The sequence below is a fragment of the Salmo salar genome, chromosome 03, assembly GCF_965601325.2.
Source record: "Salmo salar chromosome 03, fSalSal1, whole genome shotgun sequence".
Lineage (NCBI taxonomy): Eukaryota > Metazoa > Chordata > Actinopteri > Salmoniformes > Salmonidae > Salmo > Salmo salar.
The window spans coordinates 47,081,930-47,104,111 of record NC_138293.1 but is presented as its reverse complement, the minus strand read 5'-3'; the positions used below and the strand labels follow the sequence as shown (position 1 = coordinate 47,104,111).

At 43.8% G+C, this 22,182-nt stretch overlaps 1 protein-coding gene across 10 annotated transcripts in view; it reads left to right on the top strand.

Moving 5' to 3' along the window:
* The window catches only part of LOC106600560 (myomegalin), an 82,614-nt gene extending 60,468 nt beyond the window's left edge, over positions 1-22,146 (top strand). For 3 of the 10 annotated variants that reach the window (XM_014192019.3, XM_014192012.3, XM_082973534.1), the window contains 25 exons: positions 520-638; positions 1,033-1,214; positions 3,086-3,377; positions 6,075-6,279; positions 6,462-6,578; positions 6,848-7,113; positions 7,247-7,464; positions 8,693-8,810; positions 8,936-9,065; positions 9,239-9,293; positions 10,523-10,773; positions 10,885-11,145; positions 11,945-12,223; positions 12,492-12,740; positions 12,888-13,077; positions 13,163-13,284; positions 13,558-13,845; positions 14,169-14,273; positions 14,534-14,646; positions 15,539-15,628; positions 15,771-15,917; positions 16,129-16,267; positions 16,505-16,551; positions 16,801-16,855; positions 18,982-22,146. In XM_014192019.3, the coding sequence (XP_014047494.3) occupies positions 520-638; positions 1,033-1,214; positions 3,086-3,377; positions 6,075-6,279; positions 6,462-6,578; positions 6,848-7,113; positions 7,247-7,464; positions 8,693-8,810; positions 8,936-9,065; positions 9,239-9,293; positions 10,523-10,773; positions 10,885-11,145; positions 11,945-12,223; positions 12,492-12,740; positions 12,888-13,077; positions 13,163-13,284; positions 13,558-13,845; positions 14,169-14,273; positions 14,534-14,646; positions 15,539-15,628; positions 15,771-15,917; positions 16,129-16,267; positions 16,505-16,551; positions 16,801-16,855; positions 18,982-19,121 (4,178 nt within the window). In that variant the 3' untranslated portion in view covers positions 19,122-22,146. The remainder of the gene's footprint in view (positions 1-519; positions 639-1,032; positions 1,215-3,085; positions 3,378-6,074; positions 6,280-6,461; positions 6,579-6,847; positions 7,114-7,246; positions 7,465-8,692; positions 8,811-8,935; positions 9,066-9,238; positions 9,294-10,522; positions 10,774-10,884; positions 11,146-11,944; positions 12,224-12,491; positions 12,741-12,887; positions 13,078-13,162; positions 13,285-13,557; positions 13,846-14,168; positions 14,274-14,533; positions 14,647-15,538; positions 15,629-15,770; positions 15,918-16,128; positions 16,268-16,504; positions 16,552-16,800; positions 16,856-18,981) is intronic. The other 7 variants (XM_082973535.1, XM_014192014.3, XM_014192013.3 and 4 more) reach the window with 7 other exon arrangements.
* The last annotated feature ends 36 nt before the right edge of the window (positions 22,147-22,182 follow it).

The window sequence follows — 22,182 nt, the reverse complement described above, 5'->3', positions numbered from 1 at the left end:
TCATTTTAAGTAATTGAATTGTCATTTTAATATGGTGAAACTACAACAACGAAAAATAAGCATTGAACATCTAATTGTCAAATCATAGTGTAAAAGCATGAACATGCACTCTATGACAGAATGTTAAAAATAGATCTTTGTGGTTGTTATTACTTCGTGCCTCATAGCGCCACAGAGAGGGAGAGTGTGTGTGTCCATATCCCCAGCACAGAGTGAACAGACACACACACTACAGGGTTGGGCAGAAGACAGAGGGGCTGTCCTGTCCATGGCTGGGCTGGGCTCAATGTGTATGTTTGGCTGTCTACTCCTGACATAACATTTGATTCTGACCAGGGAAAGAGAGGCGGAGAGAGAGAGGTAGAGAAAGAGGGAGGAAGAAAAATAGTTAGAGGGAGAGTGGTAGAGTGTGATATAGACAAACTTGGTAGGGGAAAGGTTGAGAGACAAAGGGAGGCAGAGAGAGAAAAGAAGGACGAGGAAGGGTCTGTTCTGATCGGTTGGCTGTTGTGTTTTCAGAGCTCAGCACGGAGGAAGAGGAGGAGGGAGATGATGAACAGGGCAGCACTGATGAGTTCTCAGACAGTATCGAAGACGATGAGGATAAACTGACTGCCAAAAGCCTGGCCTCCACTAAGGTACATGTGACTTTTTACCTTTAAATCTTAAATTGTACACTAGCCTTGTGCCTCTCATCGTAGTCTCTCTAGACAGACTGGTTGCCTCCCACAATGTACCAATGTTCCAGTATCAATGTTCCAATGTTGTTGCCCTAGGTATGGGATTTCCAACACTTATCTCATCCCCTTGTACTTTAGAGCTTAATGTTGACAATCTTCCAGCCTGGTTGCCAGACTGTTTCTGTATTCAACAACACTGCATTGTTCCCTTGCCAAATAAGACAATAACAAAGCGATTAGCTTAAGCAGATGCAGACCAGTACCCAGACTAACAAGTCCTTTTTCATGTTATGAAACTGTAATTCTGTTACCCCTCTCTCTAACTCTCTCTTTTCCTCTCTTTCTTGACCAGAACTCTGGAATGGCCTGTGGGCGGGGGGTGCTGTCTGGAGGACCTGTGAGTGGAGCACTGTCCCAGGGGGCCATGGGACAGGTGAAGCAGCTGGCTGAACAGAAGAGGGCAATAGAAGAAGAACTGGAGGAGATGAGAACACAGCTGGAGACCACCGGCTACTCCTCCCTAGCCCAGATGAGGTATGTACCTACGCAGTACCCACTCACCTACATACATCAGTATCTACTATTAAAACACATTAAATGGTCTAAACCAGTGTTACTCACTATTTTTTGCAAGGGGGCCACTTTGAGTTCAGACAATCATTCAGAGAGCCACACAGATCTTTAATTTGTTTGACTTTTTCTTCCAATATTATCAATTGAGAGAAAATTCAGAGCAATAGAGCACATGCAATTGATTTGATGTACAGCACATCACAAATGTATACATACACACATCAAATAGGCTACATCACATGTATAAGACCCATATTAAGGGTTACCTCAGTAGTTGGAGGAGCGAAAATGTTCCTTTTGCTCCTTGACTGAATTCATTCTAAATGTACAGTTGAAGTCGGAAGTTTACATACACCTTAGCCAAATACATTTAAACTCAGTTTTTCACATTTCCTGACATTTAATCCTAGTAAAAATTCCCTTTCCTAGGTCAGTTAGGATCACCACTTTATTTTAAGAATGTGAAATGTCAGAATAATAGTAGAGAGAATGATTTATTTCAGCTTTTATTTCTTTCATCACATTCCCAGTGGGTCAGAAGTTTACATACACTCAATTAGTATTTGGTAGCATTGCCTTTAAATTGTTTAACTTGGGTCAAACGTTTCGGGTAGCCTTCCTCAAGCTTCCCACAATAAGTTGGGTGAATTTTGGCCCATTCCTCCTGACAGAGCTGGTGTAACTGAGTCAGGTTTGTAGGCCTCCTTGCTCGCACATGCTTTTTCAGTTCTGCCCACAAATTTTCTATAGGATTGAGGTCAGGGCTTTGTGATGGCCACTCCAATACCTTCAATACCTTGTCCTTAAGCCATTTTGCCACAACTTTTGAAGTATGCTTGGGGTCATTGTCCATTTGGAAGACCCATTTTCGACCAAGCTTTAACTTCCTGACTGATGTCTTGAGATGTTTCTTCAATATATCCACATAATTTTACTTCCTCATGATGCCATCTATTTTGTGAAATGCACCAGTCCCTCCTGCAGCAAAGCACCCCCCACAACATGATGCTGCCACCCCCGTGCTTCACGGTTGGGATGGTGTTCTTCGGCTTGCAAGCCTCCCCCTTTTTCCTCCAAACATATAGATGGTCATTTTCCGGTGGTTGTTCGTTCATAGCTGTCACGTTGTTCTCCAGCTCTTCCCACTAATTTTCATTGTCAATAGATTTATGTTTCTTTTTTACAATAATTCGATCCATGTCTACCAGACTGCAAAATTAGCTAGTAGAAAACTGATGTGCCGGTCGCTGTAGCTGAGCATTTGCGTTCTATTTTGGCCTTTCTGTTCAACAGCTGCGCCACCTATTTGACGCCAAGGGAACAATATATATATTCAATGAGGTGTTAAGGCCTGCATTAAACACATTGAATTGAAATTGTATCATTGTTATGTATTATGAATGGAAAATAGGAACATCACCGCGAGCCGCAAATGAAAGGCATGCGGGCCGCACAATCAGTACCACTGTTCTATACTGTAGCCCAGATCATGTCCAACATCTACCTACTAGAAGCACTGTCAAAGGCTCACAGTCTGATTGTCATTGCGTTAGTTGTTGTAGTGAATTAATTAATGAATTACATATATGTTTGGCGGCCCATCCCTTACGGGATTAATTGACACATAAACATTACCGTACATGATACAACATTACAATGATTCACAGTGATAATTCGTCCGGTGTTCTGTGCAGTGCTCACCGCATATAAAGAATGACCAATATCAATACATAATAGTGGATAAGGTTTTCCAAGCAATTACAATTACCCTTAAGCAGTGTAGTTGTTGTTATTCATACTGAATCCCATGGTTTACTTTCCATCTCTTGCAGGAGTACACTGCTGAGGCTGCAACAAGAGAACGAGGCCCTAAAAGAGAACCAAGGGGGGGTAGAAGGTCTAGGAGAGCTGGAAGATCCAACAGACACGTGCCAAGGATGGGAACAGAAAGAGGACGAGGAGATGGAGGAAGAGGTACTACCAGCAGTGGGACCCACCCAGAGCAAGCGTGGGCCCCCAGCAGGAAGGATGAGAGAGGGAAGGGGAAAGAGACAGTGTACCAGACCTCACTCCTTAGACCTGGGAACTCTCCTGTCCCACCGTCAGCCAGACCACACAGAGAAGGTACAATCCTCTACCCAAAACCACTGCTTGCCAGAATAGTGTTAACATCTCACTCTCTGTATAATTCAAAATGTCCATCTTACTCTCTGTCTCTATCTCATTCTCTCTCCCTCTCTCTTCCCTTATATTCCCTCCCTATCTCTGTCCCCTGCCCCTTATCTATCCTCCCTTTCTCTCCCTCTCTCTCTGTGTCTACTTCCTTCCCCCTCTCCTCATATCTCTGTGTTGGTGTAGCTATAGCAGTCTATGTAGGGCTGTTTTCTTAGCCTGGGGATAGTTTATATAAGCAGCCCTGGATCTGGGCAGGCAACTGCTGCTCCTCTGTTTCAGGGGAGAGGACAGGAGTGTTCTGTGTTTCTGCATACGCTTTATGAAATAGGACACAGGACATACAGTTGAAGTGGAAGTTTACATACATCTTAGGCAAATACATTTAAACTCAGTTTTTCACAATTCCTGACATTTAATCCTAGTAAAAATTCCCTGTCTTAGGTCAGTTAGGATCACCACTTTATTTTAGGAATGTGAAATGTCAGAATAATAGTAGAGAGAATGATTTATTTCAGCTTTTATTTCTTTCACCACATTCCCAGTGGGTCAGAAGTTTACATACACTCAATTAGTATTTGGCAGCATTTCCTTTCAATTGGGTCAAACGTTTCGGGTAGCCTTCCACAAGCTTCCCACAATAAGTTGGTTGAATTTTGGCCCATTCCTCCTGACAGAGCTGCTGTAACTGAGTCAGGTTTGTAGGCCTCCTTGCTCGCACATGCTTTTTCAGTTCTGCCAACAAATTTTCTATAAGATGAGGTCAGGGCTTTGTGATGGCCACTCCAATACCTTGACTTTGTTGTCTTTAAGTCGTTTTGCCACAACTTTGGAAGTATGCTTGGGGTCATTGTCCATTTGGAAGAGCCATTTGCAACCAAGCTTTAACTTTCTGACTGATATCCACATATTTTTCCATCCTCATGATGACATCTATTTTGTGAAGTGCATCAGTCCCTCCTGCAGCAAAGCACCCCCACAACATGATGCTGCCAACCCCGTTCTTCACGGTTGGGATGGTGTTCTTCAGCTTGCAAGTCTCCCCCTTTTTCCTCCAAACATAAAGATGGTCATTATGGCCAAACAGTTATATTTTTGTTTCATCAGACCAGAGGACATTTCTCCAAAAAGTACGATCTTTGTCCTCATGTGCAGTTGCAAACCATAGTCTGGCTTTTTTATGGTGGTTTTGGAGCAGTGGCTACTTCCTTGCTGAGCGGCTTTTCAGGTTATATCGATATAGGACTCGTTTTACTGTGGATATAGATAATTTTGTACCTGTTTCCTCCAGCATCTTCACAAGGTCCTTTGCTGTTGTTCTGGGATTGATTTGCACTTTTCCCACCAAAGTACGTTCATCTCTAGGAGACGGAACACGTCTCCTTCCTGAGCGGTATGACGGCTGCGTGGTTCCATGGTGTTTATACTTGCATACTATTGTTTGTACAGATGAACGTGGTACCTTCAGGCGTTTGGAAATTGCTCCCAAAGATGAACCAGACTTGTGGAGGTCTACAATTTGTTTTCTGAGGTCTTGGCTGATTTCTTTTGATTTTCCCATGATGTCAAGCAAAGAGGCACTGAGTTTGAAGGTAGGCCTTGAAATACATCCACAGGTACACCTCCAATTGACTCAATTTATGTCAATTAGTCTATCAGAATCTTCTAAAGCCATGACATCATTTTCGGGAATTTTCCAAGCTGTTCAAAGGCACAGTCAACATAGTGTATGTAAACTTCCGACCCACTGGAGTTGTGATACAGTGAGTTATCAGTGAAATAATCTGTCCGTAAACAATTGTTGGAAAAATTACTTGTGTCATGCACAAAGTAGATGTCCTAACCGACTTGCCAAAACTAAAGTTTGTTAACAAGAAATGTGTGGAGTGGTTGAAAAACGACTTTTAATGACTCTAAGTGTATGTAAACTTCCGACTTCAACTGTATTAAGGCTTTTTCAATCTGCTATACATGTGAATGCTTTGTTGTTTAAGCGCAACCATTATGGTTTAAGGTCGACCATTATGGTTTAAGGTCGACCATTATGGTTTAAGGTCGACCATTATGGTTTAAGCTCAACCGTTATGGTTTAAGCTCGACCGTTATGGTTTAAGGTAGACCGTTATGGTTTAAGGTCGACCGTTATGGTTTAAGGTCGACCGTTATGGTTTAAGGTCGACCGTTATGGTTTAAGCTCAACCGTTATGGTTTAAGCTTGTTCGGTTACTCATGTAAAAGTGAATCAGCAGGCATTGTTCATTTTTTTTTGTAACTCATGCTGCATTCATAACCAAGTGAGAAGATGTAAATTACCAGTTGTGAAGTCGTAAATACCAGTTGGATGCATTCAAATGCTTTGAACTCGTTTAGAAAATGCTAATTGGCTAATGGCCAACAAGCTACGTCAATCATAAACTAAAAGTACAGCTATCATGTTTGTAATTAAATGTTCAAAAATCATATTAATATATTGCTTTTTATAAATAATGTTTTGTTGTCACGTTTAACTGCCTGTAATCAAGGTATTTCTTTAGTAGGTGACGTCAGAGGCCAGCGTGTGGGAGAAGTCGGAATTCAAGGGTTATAGACGAGTTTCCCACTAGTTGGAGGGGCATTCAAGTGGATTTTGCCTTGTCTTGATTCCTATAGGAGGCGGGGTCTGATGATGTCACTGGTGATGTGGGCGGGTTCTGGCAGCATGTGGAGACGGGTCTCCGTGAGCATGTGGTTCGTCTGCGTTCTGATTTGGCGCTGAGCAGACAGGAGAACAGAGAGCTGCAGGAGAGACTCATGGTGTCTGAGGCCACGGTACACGCACAGGCTGAACAACTCAAGGACTACAGGGAACTACTGAGTGAGTCATTATACACCTACACCGAAAACATACACGCATACCACAGGATGCTGCTACGGAGAGGACTGCTCATAATAATGGCTGGAAAGAACACAATTAAATACAATGTAGCTGATTCACTTCATTGAATCACTCGATGTAATTTACTCAATGGGTAATGGTTCTCACGCACACTCTCACAGCGGAGACATCAGTTGAGCAGGACAGTAAGCAGGTCCAGGTGGACCTACAGGACCTGGGCTATGAGACGTGTGGCCGTAGTGAGAACGAGGCAGAGAGAGAGGACGCCAGCAGCCCAGGTAACTTAGCTGTGTCTCTCCTTTATTTGTCTCTCCAGTCTCACCTGTCTTTTCTCTCGCTCCTGTCTTGTCTTACGCCTCTCTCACCTGTCACCTCACTTACAATGTCACCTCTCACTGCTTTTAACTCACTTTGTCACCTGAGACATCTCAAACTCACCATACAGTACCTACTTGACTTTTCACACACACCTCACCTGTCACTACGTTACGCAGGTCTGATGATCTGTACAACTTGTTAGTCTCTTTCTGTATCGCTCCTCCCTCAGAGTTTGATGATCTGGAGATGTGTACCTCACTGAGCCACCAGCAGGACTATGAGCGTGCCGGGGTTTGGTTCCATGGTGATGGGGGGGTGGGCGGGGCTTATGAAGAGGGGGAGGAGTCCGTGACAGGCTCTCTACAGCAATTGGTCCAGGACCTGCGTTCTAAGCTGGCCCGCTGTCACAAGGTGATTCGTGGGTTGCAGCTACGGGTGCGTTCACTATCCACCACCAGCGACTACGCATCCAGTCTGGAACGCCCCCCGCGCAAGGTACGTCATATACATACAACACCTGATTGATTGATCAGTTGATTGATTGCTTCAGTGTCTTGTTCGCTTCTTGCTTTATGGGCTGATATGACATTTTCTGTGACTATTTAGTCTTTTCTCTCCTCTCTATCAGGTGAACTGGGCATTCGAGGCCTCCCCGGCCCCCAGCGGTGTGGAGGAGGATGAGGGCTGGATGTCCGACAGCCTGGGGCCTCACATGGAACCCAAGCCCAGCCGGGAGCTGCGAGAGCTGATGTCCCGAGTGGCCTCACTGGAGGCCCAACTCAAGAACTCCAGGCTGGAGGGGAAAGGAGGGGCGGTGGAGGAGGGGAAGTGTGCTACCTGGCCTGGGTGAGTGGAGAAATAGAGAGAAGAAATTAAGGAAGGAAATAATGATGATATTGACTATGATGGCAATGATAACTATGATAATGGTGACGATAACTATGATAACAATGATAATGGTAATGATAACTATGATAATGCCTGTGATAACAATGATAATGGTGATGATGACTATGACAACAATGATAATGGCGATGATAACAATGATAATGGTGATGATGACTATGATAATGGTGATGATGACTATGATAATGGCAATGATAACTATGTCAACAATGATAATGGTGATGATGACTATGATAATGGTGATGATGACTATGATAACAATGATGATGGTGATGATGACTATGACAACAATGATAATGGCGATGATAACAATGATAATGGTGATGATAACTATGATAATGGTAATGATAACTATGTCAATAATGGTGATGATGACTATAATAATGATGATGATGACTATGATAACAATGATAATGGTGGTGATGACTATGACAACAATAATAATGGCGATGATAACTATGATAACAATGACAATGGCGATGATGACTATGATAATGGCGATGATGACTACGATAACAATGATAATGGTGATGACTACGACTATGATAATGGTGATGACGACTATGATAACAATGATAATGGTGATGATAACTATGACAACAATGATAATGGCAATGATAACTATGATAACAATGTTAATGGTAATGATAACTACAATAACGATAATGGTGATGATGACTATGACTATGATAATGGTGTTGATGGCGATGATAGCAATGATAATGGTGATAATAACTATGATAACAATGATAATGGCGCTGATAACTATGATAACAATGATAATGGCGATGACGACTATGATAACAATGATAATGGTGATAACTATGACAACAATGATAATGGCAACGATAACAATGTTAATGGCAATGATAACTACAATAATGATAATGGTGATGATGACTATGACTATGATAATGGTGTTGATGGCTATGATAACTGTGATAATGGCAATGATGACTATGATAACAATGACAATGGTGATGATAACAATGATAAAAATGATAATAACTATGATAACAATGATAATGGTGCTGATAACTATGATAACAGTGATAATGGCGATGATAACTATGATAACAACGATAATGGTGATGATAACTATGATAATGGTGATGATAACTATGATAATGGTGATGATGACGATCTCTGTCTTTTATGTCTTGCACAGGAAGTACAACACTCTGATCCAGGCACAGGCCAGGGAGTTGTCCCACCTGCGTCAGAAGATGAGGGAGGGCCGCAGAGTGTGTCACATCCTCACACAGCACCTGGGAGACACCACCAAGGTATGACACTCTGACGATCTCTCCACAGATTAGGACACTATGTACCACGTCGACAGTGATTGAATCAAATAAATGTAATTGAAATAAATAAAAAATATATATATTTAACTATTAACTGAATGTAGTTGATTCGACAGGCGTTTGAGGAGCTGCTGCGTGCCAACGACATTGACTACTACATGGGGCAGAGCTTCAGAGAGCAGTTGGCACAGAGCACTGCCCTGGCACAACGAGTTGGCATCAAGATCAGTGGGTGTGAGTGTGGAGAACACACACGCACAAACATATGCAGGCACACTCACACACACACACACATACACACGTGGGTGAAATCGCACACACGGGCAGACACACACAGACACACACACACATTCCCTGATCTTCTGTCCTCCCTTTCCTCTCCACAACCCCTCCATCTCTCTCCTCAGGTGACCGTGCTGAGCTCCATGATGATAAGATGGGCCATGAGCTGCTTGCTTTACGGTGGGTTTTTATGTCCTAATGATGTGTCTCCAAAATGGTTATACAACTTGTATTAGAACTTGATTGCGGTATTTGATCTCTGTGGTGGATTATTCCAGGTATATGCTGCTGGTTTGTGGCCTGTTTTCTGGTGACCTATGTCTGTGTGTGTGGTTATGTCTGTCTGTACGTGTACACTACCGTTCAAAAGTTTGGGGTCACTTAGAAATGTCCTTGTTTTTGAAAGAAAAGTACATTTTTTGGCCATTAAAATAACATCAAATTGATCAGAAATTCAGTGTAGACATTGTTAATGTTGTAAATGACTATTGTAGCTGGAAACGGCTGATTTTTAATGGAATATCTACATAGGCGTACAGAGGCTCATTATCAGGAACCATCACTCCTGTGTTCCAATGGCACGTTGTGTTAGCTAATCCAAGTTTATCATTTTAAAAAGCTAATTGATCATTAGAAAACCCTTTTGCAATTATGTTAGCAGAGCTGAAAACTGTTGTCCTGATTAAAGAAGCAATAAAACTGGCCTTCTTCAGACTAGTTGAGTATCTGGAGCATCAGCATTTGTGGGTTCGATTACAGACTCAAAATGGCCAGAAGCAAAGAACTTTCTTCTGAAACTCATCAGTCTGTTCTTGTTCTGAGAAATGAAGGCAATTCCATGAGAGAAATTGTAAGAAACTGAAGATCTCGTACAACACTTCCTTCATAGAACAGCGCAAACTGTCTCTAACCAGAATAGAAAGAGGAGTGGGAGGCCCCGGTGCACAACTGAGCAAGAAGACAGGTACATTAGAGTGTCTAGTTTGAGAAACAGATGCCTCACAGGTCCGCAACTGGCAGCTTCATAAAATAGTACCCGCAAAACACTAGTCTCAACGTCAACAGTGAAGAGGTGACTCCGGGATGCTGGCCTTCTAGGCAGAGTTCCTCTTGTCCAGTGTCTGTGTTCTTTTCCCCATCTTAATCTTTTCTTTTTATTGGCCAGTCTGAGATATGGCTTTTTCTTTGCAACTTTGTCTAGAAGGCCAGCATCCCGGAGTTGCCTCTTCACTGTTGACGTTGGGACTGGGGTTATTTTAATAGACAACAAATGTGCTTTTCTTTCAAAAACGAGGACATTTCTAAGTGACCCCAAACATTTGAACGGTAGTGTATGTCTTGTAGGGACTGAGTAAAGATCTGTAGCAAAGGATGAGATAATCAATCTCTCTTTGTCTTTCTCTCCCTAGGCTAAGTAAGGAGCTCCAGCAGAAGGATAAGATCATCGAGTCGCTCCACACCAAGCTACAGCAGCGTTCCGACACCCCCTGCAGCAGCCACGCCCACTCAGAGACCACTGACCAATCAGACAGGTCCTCCTTTGTGTCAGACGAGTGCCGGACCAATGAGGACCTGGAGCTATGCTCAGATGTGGACGAAGCCAGCGAATACGCTCAGGAAGAGCAGGGACAGGGGGCGAAACATGGCCCAGGAAACACAGGTATAGTAGCCACTTAAACTTAGGTAACGTGCTATTCATAGACACATACTCTAAACCTCCCTCCATCCTCTTCCCAACCTCCTCTCATCCCTTTCACCACTCTTTTTCCAGACATCCACCACCCCCTCCCTCCACCCTGTCTTAAGTCCTCCAGCAGCTGCCCTAACATGCTGTACTCCACCCCTGAGTTGGCCAGTCAGACTGGTCCTGTGTCCTGCTCCCTACCCGGCTCCCAGTCCCTCCCCGGCCTGTACCCTAACCATGACACCTGGGGTCAGAATATGATATTTAACCCCCAGACCAGGACCTTGTCTATGGAAGCGATGCAACAGGAGCTGGATACCCTGCACAGACAGATGACTATGAATGAGAGTGAGCAGAGTTAGCGTTAGCATGTGTTTTTGGAGTATACTAACTGAGGGACAGGCTTGGTGCTATGGATTGTGGGAGTAACAGAATGGAGTAGAATCTGTAGCATGTATTGGTGTGATACCGACAGGGACAGCATTGGCTGGAGTAGTGGCTTTATAAATACATGTGATCGATTGGATGATGTTTGGGCTAGCATAGCACGCCTAGAGTGGATCAGGATGAGACAGCGAATTGAGTAAAGACTTGTGTGTGTGGATGTGTGGATGTGTCAATGTTGGGGTTGAGAGATCCTAGACTAGAGACTCCAACGAGGAAGATTACTCAGTATGGTGTTCTCCAACTTGTGTTTGATGATACAGCACCTGCTTCTGGTCAAGGTATACTTTAATACCCTCTAACAAGAATGCTTTCTCTATAGAGGGTATTACAGCATATCTGGACCAGAAGCAGGTGCTGTATCATCAAACACAAGTTGGGGCCATATCACCTTAAAGTAACATCAAACCAAATATTTTGATTTGAATTGATTTCAGGTGAATTGGACATCATTTTTTTAAACATGCCCACATGCCCCAATCACTTCCATTGATTGTTAGCGTGTGGTGGCTAAGTTTAGCTGAAGTTTGTAGTGGCTGTTTAAAGAAAAATGAACCATGGATTACAGTTTATCTTGGCCCATAGACTACTTTCAGGGTGAGGAACCATCTAACATCAAGTTTTAATTTAGTGAACTACTCCTTTAACAGCACCTAAGTTTGGCTCATAAATACAGACTCTGTTCTGTATGGCTGTGTTTCAGACATCTCTCCCATATCCATGGTTACAGGCTTTGTGGTTCCGCACGCCAAGGCTCTGTCCAACCTCGCACCAGGCGCCCACCACCAGCCAGACCACTCCCCTTATGGCCAGATTACCCATCATGCCTTTTACCCACACCAGCTAGGCAGCCGACCCGCAGGCCAAGCCCTGAAGGCCAACACAGGCCTGGTGGAGAATGGTGCATTGTGGGATATGGAGAACATGGTTCAGCCAGCCAGGGTTGGGTCATCAGGAAACAATTCAAGAAACAGCATCACTGGTATGAAGACCCCTTTCCATTGATCGAATTATTTTCCATATAGATGACAAGTTATGTTTATTCATAGGGCACTTGAAAGATGTATCTTTGAACTTATCTTTGTATGCTAATCCATGCACTTCAACTTTTGATGAACTTTACATATTGGCTATACACTTTTACAACATCTCGTTTCATCTATGACCAAGGCATGCACAATATACACTATGCACAAAGATTCTGATGTAAACAAGAATCTGAACTCTCTTCTCTGTCCTGTGTTCCCCAGGTGTGGACCTGATGGAAGAGCACCTGAGAGAGGTGCGGTGTCTGCGTCAGCGTCTGGAAGAGACCATCAGGACCAACGAGAGGCTCAGACAGCAGCTGGAGGAACGCCTGGCCACCACCGGCCGCGACGGAGGAGCCCCCACTAACATCTACATCCAGGGGCTGGACTCTGTCAGCCAGCTGTCCAATGAGATCAGAGTCCTGAAAGAGGAGAACCTGGCTCTCCAGGCACACCTGCAGGCCAGCTCAGGTATTGCATCTCACCAACCCACGCTGTGGTCAACATGGAACCACATTCTGCATATTTTTTTCTATATGGATGAATCATTTAATCTTGTTCCAAAGGATCGAATGTAGTGTGTAACTTTGCCCCGCCATCATATGTGGTTCCCCTCAGATACGTGTGAGGAGGCGGAGCAGCTGCGTGAGGTGGTGGTGACGGGGCGTGCGCGCCTGAAGCAGGCGGAGCTAGAGGCGGAGCAGTGGAAGGAGGAGCTCCGACGACTGCAGACACACAGCCAGGAGCAGGGACAGCAGATACACACACTCAGACAGGAGAGGCAGAATAGCCATGACAAGAACACTAGGTGTGTGTGTAGGGTGTGTGCGTGTGTGTGTTTGTGTTTGTGTGTGTGTGTGTGTATTCACCCTGTATCTCTCTCTTGTCTCCAGGCTCCAGCATGAGGTGTCCCTGCTGCAGCAGCAGTTGTGTGAAAGCAGGGAGCTGCTCCACTCACTGCAGAGTGAGCTGCAGGTGTACGACAGAGTGTGTGCCAACGCCAAGGGCAACCCAGGTCAGCTTACTCACTTTATCCACAAGCTAGTGGTTTCATATAGCACTGCAATTCAGGAGGTTGCCTTTATATCAATGCTCATCAATGGAATCATTTGTTAAAATATGAACCTAACTTGAAATAGGTGCACATAACTGGGACATTTGCATATATCAGACACTGCTTGCATAGAATTCCAAATTACGCTCAGACGTTCCTGTTTTGACTTTATACTTGCTGTGGGCCTATGACATTCAGTGTTGTATTGACTGACACTATTATTGTGATTTTCAGGGTACCTGTGTGAGGGCCAGTACGATGGGGTCCCTGCCCTGCCCGTGGAGCTGGGGGAGCTGCTAGGGGAGGTGAGGAGCCTCAGAGCACAGCTCCAGTCCAATGTCCAGGAGAACAGTGTCCTGAAACAGCTGGAGCTCCACAAACACCTGGAGCAGAAGCTGGGAGGTGGGGTCCACGGAGGGGTGGGGGTCATTGGGGGGATGGAGCCCCCACGTACCTCGTCTCTCAGTGCCTTTACAGCCAGCCCCCAGAGGGACAGCCTCTACAGACGGCAGCTACGGAATGGTAAGGGCGTGTTGTCTGGTGTAGTGGTGTGGTTTGAGGTTACAGTATGGAAATACATTTTGATATCAGCTTGATAGGCACCAATACTCAATACCAGCCTAAGCTTAATATTGGCCTTTCTTCAACACTATCAATGGGACCAACCGGGTTGTCTCATGTAAATCCCATTGAACTGACTGATTGCTGTGTTTAATGAACCAATAACAACAGACTAATGCCATTTTTTTATTGAAAGCATTATCATTTAGTGAATGTTGAATGTTCAGGGTTGTGTGTGTGGTGGCCGAGCATCCCTGTCTGTCTCTGTGTGTGTTCTACTGCAGACCCAGCTCCGTCTCCCCCGGTCAGAGACATTGGGCTGTTTAACTATGGATCTCCATACCACATTCTCTACACAGACCTGGAGGAGACCCCGCTCACTGCCAATGGTGTGACTCTTAACGCTAACTGCATCCTGTTTAATCGTGCTGTGACAAATGGGGAAATGAGAGTTGTACATATCTGATTTATAAATCTGTAGGATTTTACATAAGTCTGGTTATAAGGTTAAAATTGTCCAGGAAGGATGTTATTCCGGATGTTAATCACTCTCATTACCTCAAAAAAACGAATAACATCTCAAATTCTCTGGTTTACCAGTTAGTCTGACACTAAGCCCTTGTCTCTTCGTCTTCCTCCCCTCCTACAGATCTGGACCCCCACTCAGAGCTGGAGGGTGACGCCCCGGACGGCTCGTTCTCTAACCGGAACGGGCGCCATGCCATCGGGCACGTGGACGACTACAGCGCTCTGCAGCAGCAGGTGTGGTGGCTAATTTCTGCATTACCAAATGAGAAGAGTTACAAACACACCAGTCCGAGTTAAACTACATCTTTAATACTTAAGATACTTTTGCAAAAGTTCTTGACCTTCAATAATGCATTCTCTCGAATGAACCAGGAAGGTGATTACAGAATTTCTACAGGGATCTTTTATAGCAACGATACCCCCTTCAACGTACATTGACAAACCACAGATACTTAGTAACAGTTCACAAAGGTTAAGCTTTGTATGACAGATATCAATAAAACACATCAGACAGTAAATATAAAAATATAAATATAAAAACTGCTATGTCAACAGGATTAATGTATAGCCCAGTATCTGGTCCCCTTAGAACCGTCCCTCCCTGGTACGGTATAGAACAAAAACACAATTTCATCCAATGGCATATATCAATTGTCAACTCTAGATACTCCCATCTCAAGCAAACCCCCTCTTGACCCCACTCCTGGACAGGCTCACTGGGGAGTGAGCCTCTAGGCCATATATTATCACAGGATAAGTGTGAGATCTAAGAGAGGACATACAAGGGTCCATTTAATGCCATAATCCTCCCCACAATAAAGAAAAGGAGGGAGTGACTTGCTCACAGACATTGTGGAGACAAGTCATTGGTTCCCCATTAATCACGCCATCCCTTCACATGGTTTAAGAAATAGGTAAAGACACATTCCCATGACGACAAGTCTGACCTCTCCCCTCTCTGGGCCCCAAGTGTCTGAGCCCCAGCTAAGGTAGACATGCAACTGAAAAGACACCAGAGTCCAATGGACACTTTCTAATGACAAGTACCTCAAATAAGCATATTATACTAATAAAACATCTTAATTTCCTATGTTACCCAACTAATTCTGATTTGTCCACGACACAGGTCCTGGAAGGGAGGAGTCTGGTCCAGCGAATGGAAACAGCCCTGCAGGCCTGCCTCAGCCAATCAATGCTGGAGGGCAGCCAGGACCAGGTAAGAGGAGGTCAAAGGGAAAGTAGCACTATTTGCGCAAACAACTGAATTGGAGATGACCTAATCTCAAAACCCAGAACCAAATCAGCTACTTTCAGGAAATTGAAGGTGTCTCGCTAACTGTGTCTGTGTCTCTGTATAGGTCCTCCTGGACTATGGGTGTGTGAGGAGTCTGCTGTCTAACACCAAGACCCTGAGACAGATCCTAGAGGAGGTTGTGTCCCTGATGAAGATGTTTTGGAGGGCTGCCCTGCCCAGCACAGACCGTTCCACCCATCACCTTAAGAAGGTGCACTATACATGATTTACTACCAGTATATCATGAATCCTTTCGTTGTAATTGGTGGTTTGTGACACATGAAATCATGTGAGGCACTCTATTGGTAATGCAGGTACGCTAGGCAGAGATATGAACTGTTGTTTCGTTTATTGTTTGATTGAATTATTGAGTTGATTGATCATTGTATTTATTGATTGATTGATTGCCGTGACCCATGCAGGAGCAGTGTATGCAGGAGGAGATTCTGTCTCTGAGGGGGCGTATCTCGGAGCAGGGGGAGGTACTTCAGGGAACCATCCAGAGACTGAGGAGCACCAGCCGCACCAAGGAGAGCATGGAGCACTTCATCGTCAGCCAGCGTGAGTGTGTGTGTGTGTGTGTGTGTGTGTGTGTGTGTGTGTGTGTGTGTGTGTGTGTGTGTGTGTGTGTGTGTGTGTGTGTGTGTGTGTGTGTGTGTGTGTGTGTGTGTGTGTGTGTGTGTGTGTGTGTGTGTGTGTGTGTGTGTGTGTTTGGTCTGGCGTCCCAGTGTGTGTGTTACAGCAAAAGGTCCTAGTTAGATGTTTCTTCTTATTGTGCATTTCACCTTTTCATTGCAGTATCAAGGACTCGCGATGTGCTGAAAAAAGCACGGACTAACTTGGAGGTAAGAGATTGTAATTTTCCTCCATACATACTGTATGTTGTATACCAAAGAATTCCCATCTTGTATACCACATAAATGTTGTTAATGTGTTGTGTTCAGTATCTGGTTTCCCAGTCCCAGTGTCAGTACTGTATCTCTAGTGGTGTCTCTGTTTTGCACCCTCCCTGTCTGTTTCACCTGTTCCTTCATCCTTTGTTTGTCTCTTCCCTCCTTCCTCTCCTCCTCCTCCTTTCCCCTGAGTACCTCCAGAAGAACGATCGGAGGATGTCCTCTCTAAGCTCCTCCTCTTCCACTCCTTATGCTGGTAAATGGTTTGCCATACTGTGGCTTGGCCTGTTGTGCCTGTCATGCTGTGTGACATCACTGTTTTACCATCCAATCAAACAACAGAATAATAATATTTAAGGACTATCATATAAGTCATACAAATGGATGAATATAAGTCATAGAAACCAATGCCTTGTCCTAAATCAACACCTCAATGGGTTTTTTATCATCCCTAGAATTATATTTAAATGCTGTTTATACACTGAACAAAAATATAAACACAGCATGCAACAATTTCAAAGATTTTACTGAGTTACAGGCCCAGATACCTTAAAAAAAAGGTAGGGGTCGTGGATCAGAAAACTGCTCAGTATCTGGTGTGACCACCATTTGCCTCATGCAGAGTTGATCAGTCTGTTGATTGTGGCCTGTGGAATGTTGTCCCACTCCTCTTCAATGGCAGTGCGAAGTTGCTGGATATTGGCAGGAACTGGAACGCGCTGTCATACACATTTCGATCAAGAGCATCCCAAACATGCTCAATGGGTGACATGTCTGGTGAGTACGCAGGCCATGGAAGAACTGGGACATTTTCAACTTCCAGGAATTGTGTACAGATCCTTGCGACATTTTTTAAAAAACTTTTTACCCCTTTATCTCTCCACTTTTCGTGATATCCATTTGGTAGTTCAGTCTTGTCCCATTGCTGCAACTCCCATACGAACTCGAGAGCGGCGAGATCAAGAAACAGGACTTTGCCAAAGCCACACTGCTTCTAGACACACTGCTTGCTTAACCCAGAAGCCAGCCACACCAATGTGTCGGAGGGAAACACCGTACAACTGGCAACCAAAGTCAGCTTGCAGGCACCTGGCCCGCCACAAGGAGTCGGTAGAGCGCGATGGGACAAGGAAATCCCATCCCGGGGCTGTAGTGACGCCTCAAGCACTGCTGCGCCACTCGGGAGGCCTGATAAAATGCAATCGTGTTCGTTGTCCATAGCTTATGCCTGCCCATACCATAACCGCACTGCCACCATAAGACACCCTGATGAGCTTCCCTGAGACAGGTTCTGACAGTTTGTGCAGAAATTCTTTGGTTGTGCAAACCCACAGTTTCATCAGCTGTCTGGGTGGCTGGTCTCAGACGATCCCGCAGGTGAAGAAGCCGGATGTGGAGGTCCTGGGCTTGCGTGGTTACACGTGGTCTGCGGTTGTGAGGCCGGTTGGACGTACTGACAAATTCTCTAAAACGACGTTGGAGGAGGCTTATGGTATAGAAATTAACATTACATTCTCTGGCAAAAGCTCTGGTGGACATTCCTGCAATCATATTGCCAATTGCGTGCTCTCTCAAAACATGAGACATCTGTGGCATTGTGTTTAGTGACAAAACTGCACATTTTAGAGTGGCCTTTTATTGTCCCCAGCACAAGGTGCATCTGTGTAATGATCATGCTGTTTAATCAGCTTCTTCATATTCCACACATGTCAGGTGGATGGATTCACTTGGCAAAGGAGAAATGCTCACTAACAAGAATGTAAAGAAATTTGTTCACAAAATTTGATGGAAATAAGCTTTTTGTGCATATAAAAAATGTCTGGGGTATTTTATTTCAGCTCATGAAACATGGGACAAACACTTTACATGTTGTATTTATATTTTTGTTCAGTGTACTAAGGATGTTTCCAATTCTGATGTTTTTTTACTCATTTGTCTTTTGACCAATTATATCCGCTCTGAAAAAGATCTGATGTGAAAAGATCTTTTCAATACTTTTACCGGTAGTTACACTTAATACAGGTTACTTACTGAGTGAAGGTTTTTAGATAACAATATACATGCTGCAACTATCACTCCCTCAATGGCATTTTCAGCTTCTCTTCTTCTGCAAGCGGTTACGCTATTGTTGTGGTTTCATGCTAACAAAGCAAAAACATATTTCAAATATTTCATTAACCTTTAACCGCAACAAATCTTCGAAATCGTTGTGGAATAACCTAGTCTTTGCGCACTCTACTCTTCATTGCAGTGTGAAGTTGTAACAATTTTTCCTAAACTTTTTGGCTGTGGCGTCCCAATCTTGGTGTGTAACAGGAGTGTACCAGTGAATAATAGATTTTTTCTTTCTTTCTCCCTGTTTTTCCCTCTTCTCCCTCTTAGCTGAAGACCGAAGTCACGCCAATGAACGGCCTACTGATTGGAGTTTCTTGAAGCCTGGTGACGCCCCGGCAAAGTCCAATCAGCGTCCGGGAACCAGGAAGCGTGGCAGCCAGTGCCTGCTCCAGGTGCTGACCTGTTAAAGAACCAGCCAGCCCAACACCACGACCTCACCGCCAGAAAAGCCACGACCCCACAACCCCTCCTCTGCCTCACCTATCACCCCATCCACCTCTCCGCCTAGTCTATAGCATCGAACGTCAACCCTCAGAGCACTCCATTCTTTCTTTCTCCACCATTTCTCTCCTGCCGACAATTCTTGCCCAAGACGCCTACACCTCGAGCCTTACCTGAACTCTTCCTCCTTTAGTGTTCATTCCTCTACCCCCGTTTGACTGTTCTTCATTCATCCCTTTCTTTTCTCCCACCTCCACCCACCCCTGTTCTTCTGTTAGTGTCTTTTAGCTCCAGAGACTGTTGGTCCAGTCTGATGTTTGCCTTGTGAGTGTGAAGAAGGTGGTTTGAAATGTGCCTCTGATGGTAACAGTAATGTGTGTCCTTGACTGCTGTAGAAGAAGTAGGATTAAGCTGCACCTAGACACTGATCTAAGGTCAGATTTGCTTTTTCCCTAATGGTTAAGGTAATGGGGAGGGTAAGCTGATCCTAGATCTGTGGCTGAGGGAAGCTTCTACCCAGAGCATAGATAGTGTGCTCCTCTGCCTGGTAGCTTTTGGACGGGATAAGTGTCAATGCATGTGAACTCAAGGCTTGAGAATGGAAATGTATACAAACGTATACACACAAAGTACAGTACACACACATACATTCACAGACATACATGATCAATCAATTTCTTTTCAAACAAATCTTCAACTTCGATTGCCACTGAAATGCAAGCTTTCTTCTTGTGGCATTTCATCAATGAGGATTTTCTTTGCAAATACAATGCAAAAAATACAATGACATCCACAATCTAGCATATGTAAATCTGCTGGAATCACAGTGGAGGAATGTATAGGAGTAGCACTTCTAGGTAATTGTGTGCTATATTTATCTGTGGAGGATGATGCCTCTGAATGGTCTGTCTGCCATTAGCCAGGGCTTCTGGATAGCAGAACAAAGGCCCCGTTCCATTTCAATCACTAACCCCTTCCCCTAGCACCTACCCCATCAGTGTTCACAGATCTGAATGGACCAGATAGGTGAAAGCAATATGGTTATGGCTCCACCTAGCCCTCCGATGATCTAACACTGAATGGGTAAGGGCTAAAGAAGGCGCTGGGGGCTGAAACGGCGCCGAGGCCGAACACGCGTATTCAAGCTCCTCTTTAGGAGTCCTCAGACGAGCATGTGCAATAATGAATGTTGGTATTTAAATGATCATGGCGTGCCAGCTATTTTTGCTTTTTGCCTGACACTGGAACTTAAGCATTTAGCCACTCTTGATAAGGTGAAAAAGATCGTCAGTGCAATATTATACTACTTACTATCCTGAATACTACTGAGTGAAGTTAAATGTAGTTTTTGTGCAGTGTCGATGCATCAGAGAGGTTTTAAAAGGAACAGTCTCAACCTTTGTTCGTGGAACAGAGGATCACCATTACTTGCCAAAGTTTGAACTTTGAACTCTTCGCATACTTGTTTGCCTTACCTATGCGAATGACATAGCCTACTATAAGCATGGTGTGACTCTATAGGAAGACATCAGCCTAGTATGAGACCATCTATGACATTATGACGGAGATATAATTTGATTGGCTGCTCTTTGAGAGCCATTTGAAGCAGAGAGACAGTAACCGTCAGATGATTGGTTCACTTTAGTTGGACATGTGCTTTATAAACGAGCACATCTTGTCATTAATGGACCAAACCTTTCAAAAAGAGCATTTTTCACACTAGGCTACTACTGCTTTGTGAATTACAAAAAACTAAATTGGGCTCCTGTGAGAGATGTACCACAAAACCAGAGAATATCATTCTGGATTGTTAAATTTCCATTGGACTTCTTTGAGGTATTTGTCTTGGTTTAGACCGTCATTGCATTCCCATGGTGTTAATGGCAACATGTTCCTTATTATCCTACCTGTTCCAAACTTTGGCAGGCTACTGGTGGGACCAATGTTCTAGATTTCACAATCGGTGAAGGTCGCACCCAAAGGTGTTTCTTCCTATGCTGCTTTTGATTGTTTTAAGTGTTCTTGCTGTACATTTAGCCATTTTCACGCTGTAAATGACTTGTTTTTTCACTGTATTCTGTTTACCTTTTTGTGTGCGGATAATCATGTCAGACTTTTTCTCTATACGCAAACGTTGAATATCTGGGGAGCTGTGCAATAGCTATGCACAATATGCTTTATTTTGATGTTAACCATCATTTTATTAAGAATAGTTATGCTTCCTTGAGTGTTTTCTTTTCTGCTTTGTATGGTTTATTAGATTTTGATTATGCCAGATTGTAATAAAATAGTCACAGCTATGAAATCATAAATGTATGCCTTTTCTTAGGATATGACGGAAACCAAACAGTGGTATTACTTACACGCCCACCTAATATTAAGCTTTGGATAGATAATGTTGCTTTGCTTGCCTTTAAAATTTGCTCCTAACACTCACTTGGAGTTACTAGCGTTTGGTGTCTATCCTAGATATATATCACAGTAGATCTGCCAACAAGGTCTTGTTTGCACTCAACTCAATTGAAAATCCCTAGAGGTAAATTGCCAAACATTCTAAGATAAAACCCCATGCTGTGTGTTTCATTTGACAAATAAGGATTTGATGAGAACGATTAAGGAAAATGAATATTTTATACCAAATCAGAAACACAAACCATAGATGTATAGGATTGTGTCAGATTGGATCAGAGATGAACAGTACATTACCAGAGTACGTGAACAATGAGTTGTGTAGAAAGGAATCAAACAGCAGTATTTAGCTGTGTCGAGTAGTAAATAATTAAGTAAATAACGCTATGTGATTGAAATCGAAGAGCAGCTTGGTTTGTCAGGTTGTGTGTGTGTGATGAAGCTAACTAAGATGCCGACACAGAGCTTGATTATGGGCTCTGTCTCTGAAGATGGTCACTGTGTGTGTGTGTTGCCACAGTGTTATCACAGAGGACTTTTTGTGTTCAAAAAATAATAAAAAGTTTAAAAAAAAGAAAATAACTTGTCACAACGGTTGATGTTATAGGTGTGACTACA